The sequence below is a fragment of the Oxyura jamaicensis genome, chromosome 26 (assembly GCF_011077185.1).
Source record: "Oxyura jamaicensis isolate SHBP4307 breed ruddy duck chromosome 26, BPBGC_Ojam_1.0, whole genome shotgun sequence".
NCBI classification, from domain to species: Eukaryota; Metazoa; Chordata; class Aves; order Anseriformes; family Anatidae; genus Oxyura; species Oxyura jamaicensis.
This window is the reverse complement of record NC_048918.1, coordinates 4714099-4726280: the sequence shown is the minus strand read 5'-3', so window position 1 is coordinate 4726280 and position 12182 is coordinate 4714099. Positions and strand designations below refer to the sequence as shown.

General features: G+C 50.3%; 1 protein-coding gene across 1 annotated transcript in view; it reads right to left on the bottom strand.

Annotated features, from left to right (window-relative positions):
* The window catches only part of LOC118178669, a 63012-nt gene that overhangs the window by 27322 nt on the left and 23508 nt on the right, over positions 1-12182 (bottom strand). Inside the window, exons 31-42 of the mRNA XM_035347391.1 lie at positions 8961-9155; positions 8132-8324; positions 7805-7897; positions 7556-7647; positions 6747-6830; positions 5084-5217; positions 4065-4536; positions 3763-3948; positions 3027-3123; positions 2212-2294; positions 1146-1337; positions 296-478 (exon numbers count right to left, since the gene is read on the bottom strand). Coding sequence (XP_035203282.1) covers positions 296-478; positions 1146-1337; positions 2212-2294; positions 3027-3123; positions 3763-3948; positions 4065-4536; positions 5084-5217; positions 6747-6830; positions 7556-7647; positions 7805-7897; positions 8132-8324; positions 8961-9155 — 2004 coding nt within the window. The remainder of the gene's footprint in view (positions 1-295; positions 479-1145; positions 1338-2211; positions 2295-3026; positions 3124-3762; positions 3949-4064; positions 4537-5083; positions 5218-6746; positions 6831-7555; positions 7648-7804; positions 7898-8131; positions 8325-8960; positions 9156-12182) is intronic.

Here is a 12182-nt window from a genome sequence, read left to right as displayed (position 1 = left end):
TCTGGGACACAGTTTGCATTCAACCCGCTTATATATCACAGTTTGCTTAGCCATAGACAAGGTGGAGATGGGAGAGCGTCTCTGCCTCTCCAATGCTGCTTCAGTGGCCACCCACCCTACCTGCAGCACCAGCCACAGTGGAGCTCTGAAGCTAAACATCCCCACCAGGCATGAAGGAAGCAAGCCCATCAGGTGCAGAAGGCAGCTTCATCTCTCTTTTCAATGCACTTCATTTGTAGTTCACAAATGCATCATTCAGTGAAATTGCTTCAAAATTACGTTTGTTTGTACTCACGTCGCTCACACTTTGGCAGAGGTGGATTCCAGGCATTGTCTGCATCACATTTAACCGTATGAGAACCATTTAAAAAATAGCCAGGAAGACATTCAAAGGTCACCATATCTCCGTATGTGTACTGCTCAACAAAGCCAGTTAATTTCTTCCCATTTTCGACTATTGGATTTTCACATCTCACCACTGGAAGTGAAGACGAATCAGTAAGACCACTTGTTATAAGGAAAAAAAAAAAAAAAAGCCCTAGGGTGTCTACAGAAGTTTCTCGTGTAATGCCTCTGGTGACAACTGCCATCCTTCTGCTCTACAAGAGGCAGGTCCCCAGCATGCCACAGGTACTCCGTGAGCAGAGACACCATTAAGAAACTGCACACAGAGCTTCATTTGCAGAAAGCCCTGGGCACAAGCAGGGAGTGCAGGGAGAGGACTGCTTCTCAAGGACTTCTGAGAATCTCAAACAAATGAGTCATGTTCATTTACACTTTGTGGAAGACCAAAAGGAAAACAAGTCTGGTTACTGCTGCCAGGAAGAATACAGGCACAGCATCTTGGCCCTTTCACATAAGCTGTAGTTTCCCACTTTATATTTTTAGCTTTATGTTTGGTGGAACGAGGCAGTGTTGCTTATTCTCGTTCAACCTAGGTTATTACAGTGGCTTTCTATGTGCTGAAGAATCCATTAAACCAAGCCCTGCTTCTGACTATGACTTCAGAACCACTGCATTAAGTCTGGGAATCATTTTATACTCAAATCAGCTTTCTCATATTTGGCAGCTTACCAGAAATAATTCACATGGGAGAGGGGTAAGAAACAAAGCAAAAAGAATAAGGAGAGAAAGAAAACATCTACCTTTGCATTCAGGGGCTGGATCGCTCCATATTCCATTGGACTCAGCATCCACCGTACAATAAATCGTGGAGCTTCCAATGAGAGAAAAACCTTCATTGCACGTGTAAGTTACAGCTAAGCCAAAGGTGTATTCTGTTTGCACACCGCTGAACTGCCCGTTTGCGATTACAGGAGGTGGTTCACAGGGAACAACTGCATGGGAAAGCAATGGCAAAAAGTACAAGAACATTTCCATCAAATATGAAACTGACATCTACCTACTTAAACAGAAAGAAAAATCTACTAAGAAAAGCCAAAAATCAGGTAAGTAGCCCTAAATCAATCATCTTAACCTATAGTATTGAATGCTAATGCTCCTTCAGTCTCTGAACTTTTTTTTAAATGGGTGTTAAAATGGCAGAACAGCAGCCATTGTCCAAGAGGAAACATTAAAGACAAGTCCTTCTGGATGCCCCACACGCTGTCTTGCCAAGTAGCCTGGCAACTTCACCAACTGGTGATACCAGTTCCTGCTCTTGCTGAGGAGGAGGCTGGGGAGGCCAGAACACTTCTGACAGACACAGACCATCCAAGCTATCTGCAGCTGACGGCCAGTTGTCTACTGGGTACAAACAATGTCCAAATGAAGAAAAATCTTAGAATTATTTTCCCCTCTGAAAACACGTATTTTGGACGTTGTCACATCTAAAGCCATCCCCGTCCCTGCAAGCACAGCTCTCGATCAGCAGTTCGGCAGGGCCCGACTGATGGGAAGTGCAACACAAGCAACATGGGGCCCACACCAGCCTGGCCAAAAGCCAGGAAGAACAGCCCCCGAAGCTGCTTGCCCTGCAGATCTGACTCGCGAGCTGCTGCCAACATCCACAGATCCTCCTTAGTATTTAATTTTCATTCCCACTTTCGCTGGGAGCGCTTGTCTGGGGGAGGTAAAAGGTAATCTCTTTAAAGACTAATGTCATTTGCATCAGGTGCCAGAAAGACAAAACCCACCTGCTGCTCCCAGGACTATGATGGATATGCATTAGCTTCAAGAAAGATGTACACAGAACATTTAAGATGTACTTACTCTCACAGAATGGAACGTTATCCCAAGTAACATCATTGTTACTAACTATGCACTTCGCTGATGGCTCCCCAACTAATCGGTACCTAAGAAAAGAAAAAATTGAATCTCTTAAAAACTGAAAAAAAATGAAAGCCAGAAAACCGTACAGTTTCTTGTAGCATTCTCTGGAGATGATGAAACCTAGGGGAAAAAGAGCCATCCATCCTGTGAAATACAACTTTCTCAGTACCTGAAGAAATGCATTATTTGATGCAGTTTAAGGATACTTGATATCTGTAGCAGGTGGGCTAGTATCCTGAGGCTGTCCAGTCCCCTGCTATGTAGCAGACCCATAGGGTAGGGGCTGGGTGTCACTGACATACCCCAGGCTGCTCTTTCCTGTCCCTGTATCACCAGGACACCAGAGCCCTCTCACCTTAGACCCAGGCCACAGGACCTGTTTCCCCCTCCCCCCTTCTTTTGCACAACAGAAAACATCCCTGCAGGGCACCCACAGGGCCTCAGATGGAAAGCACACCAAGCATTAACCAATGTACAGGAAACACCCAAAACATTGATAATCATTAATAAGGAGTGACAAGGAATGAACATTTATTTTCAAAGCAAAGTTTCAAGCAGTTTGCAAAGAACATCCAAAAAATAACCTGTTCTGATAATAAGAACAGGAGGGAACCTGATCCCCAGGGCTGCCTGCTCTGAACACCTCCCACCTGGCCCATGCTTGCCAAGGAAACGGCCCCCAGGCATTAAAAGAGTCCCCAGGGTCTCCCAGCCTCAGCTCCCTCGACTCAGCAGCAGCCCATGCAAACGCTTACCCAAAATTACAGGTGAAATTTATCGTCGCCCCGAATCGCAGGTCGGTTGAGTAGTGAAATTTGCCATTTTCTATGTCTGGTTCACGGCACAACCTTCCTGGGGGGGGGGGAGGCAAGCACTCAGCATTAGCTGTATTTTATTGCATTATAACAAAACACAGGTGACAGTGCTGCTCAGAACCGTCACGGACCAGGTGACTCTTTCACTGGCACCTGCGCTTCACTGAGAGCAAGTCGCAGCACTTTCAGAAAAGACACAAATTACACATTAACTTCGGAGGAACTGAAGGTTAAACTCGGCTCAGGACAAATGAAAGAACTCTTAATGAGGCAGGAAACCAAGAAAGACATGAAGTTTTGGGGAGGAAAACAACAGAGAAGAGAAGGGGTGGGGAGCACGAGCGTGTTATCACTGTGACAAGGGATGAGCAATCCTGCTGCCCACTCTGTACCTTGGTTTTGTGGAAACCTGCCTCAGCAGACGTGCTGTATCACCAGATGGTAAAGCAATAAGGCAGGACAGAGATCATCCCCAAGAGATTACGGTGCCTCAGCTCAAAGGGTAACCTCACGTAGACACCCTGGGAAGGTGCTTGCTGTCAGCACCTCCAAACAGGGCACCCCAAGGGCGCAGCCCCAAACCTGCACTGAGCCCTGAGCGGGGTCAATGGTCCACAACTCCCCCCCCCACCATGACCCCCGTATAGCCCATGGCAGCCAGCCGGGGGGCACTCACCGATGCAGAAGTCAGGGTCCGACGCCCAGGTGGAGTTGGGGAGGCAGGTGACCAGAGAGGACTTGCCACCGACCCCCACGTACCCAGGGCGGCACCTGTAGCGCACCCAGGACCCGACGGGGTACGACTTGTTGGTGGGGCCGCTGGGCTCGGCGAAGGAGAACCTCGGCGGGTCCTGGCAGTCACCTGGGGAGGGACGGGGAGGTAGCGGGGGTCAGCCGAGGACAGCCCCCACCTGCAGCCCCCCACCTGCAGCCCCCCACATCCAGCCCCAGACCCCCGGCAGCCCCAGCCCCGCTCACCCCAGGCTCCGGGCAGCGTCAGCAGCACGGCGCAGAGCCACAGCAGCCCCATGCCGGTGTCGGTGCCTGTTCCCATCCCGGTGCCCGTTCCCATCCCAGTGCCGTCGGAGCGATGCGCAGCGCACCCCGCCGGCACGGCCTTTTCCGGGGCGGGCGGGCACGGGGCCGGCCTCTGGTGATTTTTTTGCTTGCGTAGGAAAATAAAGGGCTCGGCTGAGCCCTGCCCCGCCGCCCACAGAGCCTTCGCCCTCCTTCCGTGGGTGAACAAGAAGGGGGCGTGCGGGGGCGGCTGCGGGAGACCCCGCCCCGCGCCCGACCCCCCCCCCGCCTCGAGCGGCTCCGCCCGCCCCGGGGGCGTCTCCTGCGGTACCCGCGATAAATGTGTCCCCGCGTCGATGGAAAATAAAAACGAGCACAGGAGGGCACTGGGCACGGCCTCCCTACCCACACAGCCGCCTCCCCGCCGCAGTTCCTGGGAAGCGCCGCACGCCTGCTCCGGTCACAGCCCAGCCATCGTCCCCGCAATCACCCCCGCAATCCCCCCCCGCAATCCATCGCCCCAGCCCAGCCCTCACCCCCGGGCAGATAAGGAGATTGCGGCGCCATTTCCAGCGCTCTGCGAGAAGGTTTGATCAGGAACAACGACCGAGGCAGCAACCGAGCACGCCAGTCCCGCTTATCCCGCGTGCCTTTTATTTACAAAACGGTTTTGCTATAAATACTGTAGTTTTCAAACTCTTGTCTGCATGCTAGGAAATGAACCTTTGCAAAAAAAGTAGTTTAAAAAAATAGAAGTGGATCTTCGGAGGATGTGCAAACAGGGCGTTTTCTATAGAATCATTTTCCTAGTGGAAAGAAACGTTTATTGAATGTTAAAAGCCTCACTTTTCAGTACTAAAAAAAATAAGAAATATGTAGGCACTAAAATGAGCTGAATTCAAAGTAGATTTCACTCTCCTGCTTCTTCACAAAGAAATTCTTGATTACGAAGTAGGAAACTTGATTTTGTATTGCCTTACTGCACTCAAAACTTCATCACTGACGGTGTCAGGAGCTAGCAGGAACTGTCCCTTCTCACGGACCAGTTTTACGCTCCTGGCAGGATGGTCCCTGTTCTTCATCTCCCGCATTTGTAGGATTTGGCTTATATGTCCTGAAGACATGGAAAAGAAAGGAGAAAATCTATGGAATAAGCACAATTTAACAACATGGAAAGATAGTACTAAGCCACACAAATACACACCAAATGTTATTACCATTGCTCAGAGATTAAAAGGAAACACCCAGTTAGAAAGAAGCTGACAATGGCCGAGGAATGCTGAGCAGCAGCTCAGCTCACTTACCCTTTTTGCTTTACACCACACTTCTTGATGCTCCAGATTATAATCAAAGCAACTCCTTGGGAAGAAAGCAAACAAACAGGCAAAAAGAAAAAATGAACAGCAAATTTGGTGTGTAATGTAAGTGAAATACAGCAGTTTGGTAGGAGACTGGCAGCAAAATTCACTGCTCTATGGCAGCCTGTCCCCACCTAGAGGTTCCTTCTCAGCCAGAACAATGCAAAAACCCTCATGTATCTCTGAAAAACGAGCCCAGAAACCACCAAGTGTAGCACCATGCTGACCTGCCTCAAAAGTATGATCCTCGTGTATTTGGTACTTTTATAGACAGCCTGCTGTTTATTTTGTATTTTAGACATACCATTTTTAGTACTCAATCTCTTTGGCAGCATGGATGTCCCAAGTTTCATTAATCTCTTATCTTTCAAAGTCTGCCAAAGCCTTTTAAACCATCAATTAAGGAGTGCCAGGATGTACATTTTTTGGTTGGCTTCTTACATTGGCCTCTTTGGCTTCTTTCATTTCATCCTCAATTAACATAATGTATTCTACCAAGACAAAGACAATTCATCCATAATGTTTGTGGTGCTGCTGCATTATCCAACAGCAGAGGAACCCAGGAATCCTGTCTGGAGACACTCAGCACGAGGAGCTTTAAAATGAAGAGGCCAACAACACCGCCTCCAGTTGTTTAGCAGTAAATAACAGCTTTGCGTTAGGGAAGTATATTTTCAGTTGTAAATTACTCACCAATGATGCAAGGGATGATGATAAGTGCTAGAGAAGAAAATAATGAAACTGGTATTAAAAAAATTGAAACCAATGATGCTGATAAACAAAGAGGAAAACTCGTTAACCTATGCTTGCACAAGTGTTATTCAAATCCAGCTAACCATAACACTGCTGAGAAGACAAAACACTAAAACAATCGTCATCGATTACTAAACATGTTATGATGCTCTTCTTGAGCCCCTCACCCCATCTTTCCCCACTAACAGAGCTGAGGTCTGTTACTCCAAGCTGTTCCCCCCAGCAACATCCAAACACAGCCAAGGTCATGCCAGCGGTTTCTGCTGAGATGCTCAGATGCACAGAGGGAGATTCAAGCATCAAAACTGAGAAAGAAGAAGGAATCAAAACCAAAAAAGAGAAAAGGAGATCAGGCCAGCAAGCTAACCTGTGCAAACCCCTCAGAAACTGGAAGATGGGCCCACCAAAAGCATTGAGGAAGACACAATGAGAGCAGAAAACCAACAGTGCTTGGAGTCAGGGCTGCCCAACATGGGTGCGATTCGAGCAACTACAGGGGCTGCAAGGCAGAAAGCCTTTCCCGAGCTCTTACGTAGGATGTAGTGATACTCTGGTGTCTTTTCCAACGGCTTGGTGGCGTCTGTCACTGCTGGAGTGCCAACAGTAGAGGATGAAACTAAAGGAGAAACAGTCACAATTGTATTTTACATAATATTCCATATATACAAAATGTATGTAATACTTCAGCGAGGTGTAAATGTAGCATGGGCAGGTGGCCTCTGATCTGCATGCCAGTGGCTCCAGCAGCGAGAGCTGCACAAGAGACAAGCAGGATCCTCTCGGTGATGCTGGAAGTCACGGACAGAGGGGAGTCCCCATTCCTCTCGGTTTTATTGCCCATTTAACATTAAAAACAAATCCATCCATCCACTAGTTTTTCAGTTACTGATACACTACAAACACTGTGTATTGCAGTTCTGTTTCTCATGAAGGGAAAAATACAAAACCCTGCACGACTGCACTCACGTTGCTCTTCAGTGGAGCTCGGCACCTCACAATGCTCTACGCACATGTTGCTCTGCTGGAAGCAAACCCTAAGGGAGTTCCTGTCCAGACTGTGGTCTCCCTGGTCTGAGAGATGGGAATTTGGACTAACTGCAGAGCCAGGAGAACCGCTGCAGAGCAGGAGGAGCATCCTCCAGCAGCCTCCAGCCCTGCGCTTGGGAAGTGTCCTGCAGGAGGCACCACCAATGCTGCTAGGTATGCCCTATGTTTTTACTCCAGGTGTCTACTTTCCACATGTATTCACCTGACTTGATTCGCTACAATCAGCCCAGCGTTCAGTGGTTTTTAACAGGACTATTCAGTGTTTCCAGTCAAGCTCTGGATAAGCTCACTTACCCTGGATAAGCTGACAAGTTGGAAGCTGAGTCCAGGCAACTCCATCTCCCTTTAGGTAACACCGGATGAAAGTTGGCCCCGTCAGCATGTACCTAAGGTGCAAAAGGCACATCCCCAGCTCAGTCCGCTGTCACCAGCCAAGAACTTGTCACTCCAGAGGGGTGCCATGGACTCAACAGGCAGAGCCCCATGTCCTGTGCTGCACGCCGGCGCCCTGGCCAGGCAGCACGGCAGCCTGCTTCCACTCACCCATCATCACAAATAACATCTGCCTTCGTGCCGAACAGGTGATCTGTTGTAACAACTGTACCATGTTCTGGATCTTCTGGAGTACCACAAGATCTCTCTAAAAAAGAAGATTATCCTTAGGATGCTACAAGGACAGGAAAACAAGCCAACCACTGACATGCTTTTCACAACAGTACGGCAATGTCAAACCCATCATCTGATGGTATTTCATGCTAAACATCTTTTTTTTAAAAAAAAGCCATTCTAGAATATAAATCTGAGGTGGAACTCCAAACACAGTGCTGAGGATGTAGGATGCTGGAGAAAAATGAACCAATGCAAGGACACTCACTTATACATAACTCGGGAACCTCTGACCACATTAAATTTTCACGACAAGTGCTGGTAGGAAGCTCGTTGGTGCTATTCTCATAGCCTCGGTTACAAACGTAGTTCACCGTGATACCAACAGCATAAAAATTCTTGAATTCGTCTTCCTCTGATACTCTTGCGAAACCCACACGAGGCGGGCTGGAACAGCTACCTGGTGATAACAAGGACAATCAAAATGTACAGTTCCACAGCAAAAATGACAGTATTTTGCACTCAGCTATGTATAACCATAATACAAGTCGTAATAGACAAGCCTCCCTCACAATACTAATACTATAAATATTTTTAGTAAGATGATTGATAATTTCTATACTTTTAATAGAAAAGATTTCTGATGTTAAACTCTGCCCTCCTAGAACTGCTCCCGAGGTGAGTGCTGACTGCATGGCCACTTCCACAGCCCAAGTGTGTGATGTGGGAGGTGCAGCCCGTTATCTCCACAGAGGTCTGCAAATCTCCCGAGCGAAACCTTCCCACATAGCTAACTCCTGGGTCCTTCAAATTCAGCCCCCACCTGTGCCAGTGCCTCTCCGCTGTCGTTCTTTGCCTCGCTGCTGCGCTTCCCCAAGGAATGTATCGGGTTTTATTAACACACAGGCACCAGCACGCGGCTCCAAGGGACTCAGCCACATCAGGAAGAAGGGACAGTGAAAGGTTCTCTGACAAACAACTTGCTCATGCCTCACCCCTGATGAGGAAACCCCCCGAACAGCAATTGCTAAAGCAGCAAATGCTTTCGCAAGCAGCCCGCATCTCCGAGCAACTTCAGAGAAAGTGCACTACTTACGATTGCAAAACTCCGGGAGGATGGACCAGAGGGAGTTCTCCAGGCACTGTATTGTGTCTGACTTCAAGGGGAGCTTAGCAAAGCCTTGAACGCACTGGTATGTTATTTGGGAGCCGACGGGGAAGCTTTGCTGATCTTTGGAGTCCTCTGGAGGTTCTGCCCCGGGTAGCTGGGGCAACGGCCCGCAGTCCCCTGCAACAAAACAAAGTGATTCAGGTGGGTCCTGCTGCCTTCGTTAGCAGCCTGGCAGGGCACAGCACAAAGGCAAACACAACGGACAGACACACAGCTACAGGTACAGACGCACAGACAGGTACAGGCACAGGGACACGGGCAGACACACAGACACGGCTACGGACAGACAGACAGGTACGGACAGACACGTGTACAGGCAGACAGCCATGGGTACGGACACACAGACACACAGACATACAGACACACTGGTACACACAGACAGACACCCAGACACACAAACACAGGTACTGACAGACACCCAGCCACCCCCGGCATGCCCCCCGCAGACCCCCTTGCCCTCCCCAAGCCGGAGCTCACCGCGGGCCGCAGGCACCAGCAGCACCAGCAGCACCAGCACCACCAGCAGCGAGCGGCACCGCCGGGAGCCCATCGCTGCTGAGGGCCGCCCGGCTCCGGCCCCTCCCGGCCCCGAGGTGCTGCCGGGGGCTCCTCGCCTCTGCCGACGGGGTCCGGGACCGCCCCGGGGCGGGCAGCGCTTGCCCACGGCCACGCGTGGGCAGGCTGGGGAGGGGGGGGGAAGGGGGACGTCGGGGTGGGGTTTGCTCGCCTGGAAGCCAAATGAGGTGTGTGTCCCCCCCCCCCCCGCCCCGAGGCTCCCTCGGCACCAGAAGCCCCCGCCTCAGCCCCTGTGCACCGTCCAGTAAGGGCACACCTCTTTCCGCAGCTATCACCTCCCCAACGGGGAGAAAAAATAACACACACACACAAAACAAAACCAACCAAAAGTGCAGCCTGCGGGCTTTGTCGGCTGAGAGCCTGCAGCGTGCTCCGGAGCCAGGAGGGACAGGGCAGGATCAGATGTCCCTACCCTCAGTGAGTGCCCCCAGCCCTCGCCAGCAGCCCCCAGCCCAAGGCTGCTGCTGGGAGCAAGGAGAACTGTGGTGGTGGCAACTGCCCCTGCCAGCATCCCCGCACCCCCTTCAGAAGGGCACCCGCCTTTCCCTGGGGAGAGATCTCCACAAAGACGCCCATGCAAGAAGAGGGGGCTTTCTTCCAGCCCGAGGGGTGCACGGGGGAGCAGAGGGCTGTAAGTCACCCACACTGGAAGTCACTAATTGGGCCGCTTCAATTAATGCCTATGAAAAAAAACAATGCAGCGGGGATACCAGTGTTCCCACTGTAACTCTCCCAGTTAAACACAAGCCTGTTCACGAGAGGGACTGCCAGGGATGGGAGCTGTTTGCCCCGGCTCAGTGTGGGGGTGTGAAAGTGGAGCTGCTTTGGGATTCCTGCCCAGGCCCTGCCTGCAGGGCTTGGGGGAAAAACGGATGGCAATGTGCAAGGAGCTCTTTGCTGCCTGTCCCCAGCTGCTGGCAGCGCTGCCAGTGAGGGGCCGGTGTCACCCAGCCCAGGGCAGGGCAGCCAGCACCTTCCTGCCTCCCTCTGTCCTCCTCATCTAGGAAACAATGATGTTTCCACTGAGCACCTCGGTTATCTTCCATTATCTGTTCTTTATTTTTCACTTTATTGCTCTTATCAATACAATTTAAGCTCCATCAAAGGCATTTGCGATGAGGACAAGAGGTATTTTCTTAAGGGAGGAGTCAAGCAGACGGATTGCAAGTGCCTTTGCAATACGTGCTTGTGAGTGTGTTGACGGTATATGGAGATGACTTGGCCACTGGTCACCTGCGGTGTGAATAGGAACGGTGGGTGTAAAATGTAAAAAGGGTGTTGCCAACAGGAAAAAATGCTTTAAATGCTGGGAATTCTCTCGTAACAGATTACAGCAGTGACCTCAGTGCAAGATAAAGTGTTAAGAAGTATTTGGCAAAGAGTTGCTATCTCAGACAGACTCCCCGGGGAGCAGCCTGGCTCACGCACGCATCAGAAGCGCAAACCACCGCAGTTTTAACTCAGAAAAATGCCCCTTGCTCACAGAGTTCAGATCAACCCCTTGAGCCAGCTGTGTTCCTACCTGAGGCCATGCCCGCATCCATCAGAAGCAGGAGGAGCCTGTCCCTGCTGAGACCAGGCTCACACCAGCCCTGTCCCTCTGCAGCTCTGCCTCGTGCAGCCTCAGCGCCCGGCCGAGCATCGGGATCTCCCATGCAGGAGCTGCCCTGGCTGCTCACACAGATGGCAGCTGAGCCCTGTGATAGCAGAACGGCCTCTGCTCAGCTGCAGCCAGCTTGCTTTATCTCGCTCTGACATCCCCTCCCCGTAGGACAGAAATCGGGTCAAGCAGATGGCAAAGGCCGAAGTGAAAGCACACAATGGTGAGCACGGCTGCTGCCGCGCCATGCATCAATGCTGCCAGAGGCTGAAGCACGACCAGGCTCTGGCTGGAACAACATGAGGCTTCCAGCAGAACCAGCCAGCTAAAGCACACGTGGGACTGCAAGCACCACTCCTGGTCTCCCACATCGGCATCCCTTCTGCCCCTGCTCCCCCAGGGCCAGGGCAGCCAGGCCCCTCGCCACAGTTCTCTGGAGCCCCACAGGGCTCAGGTCTGGGGCTGGCAGGTGGGGTTCAGACAGGTACACATCCCTCCAGACTGCTCCCCTTTCTTTTTCAACCACCTACTGGAAGTGCTCATATTCCCAAATGCCACTGCAGGGAGTGTTTTATTTCTTCTTCTTTTTCTTCTTCTTCTTTTTTTTTTTTTTTAAACTAAACTCGCATAGTGGTCATTTAGAAAATAAATATGGAAGAGTGCTTATACGGAACCGATTTAACAGCAAACCTGAATAAAGTCACATTGTTGATACCCCTAAAAGCTGATACCTTCCTAAACAGAGGATAGGATGCAGAAAAGGAGCAGGAGGCAGTTGAATTCACAGGTGATCCTTTGGAAACAATTGCCATTTATTATTAAAGGTAAATAAAAACCCAGCAAGCCACCTAAATATAAGGCAATTAATGTACTACATAGACCGAAGTCTATGTAGTCAACTAACAACATAAAACTGACAATTCTGGTGTCTCTGTTGCAGTATGACAACACTTGAGAGCACATTTAAC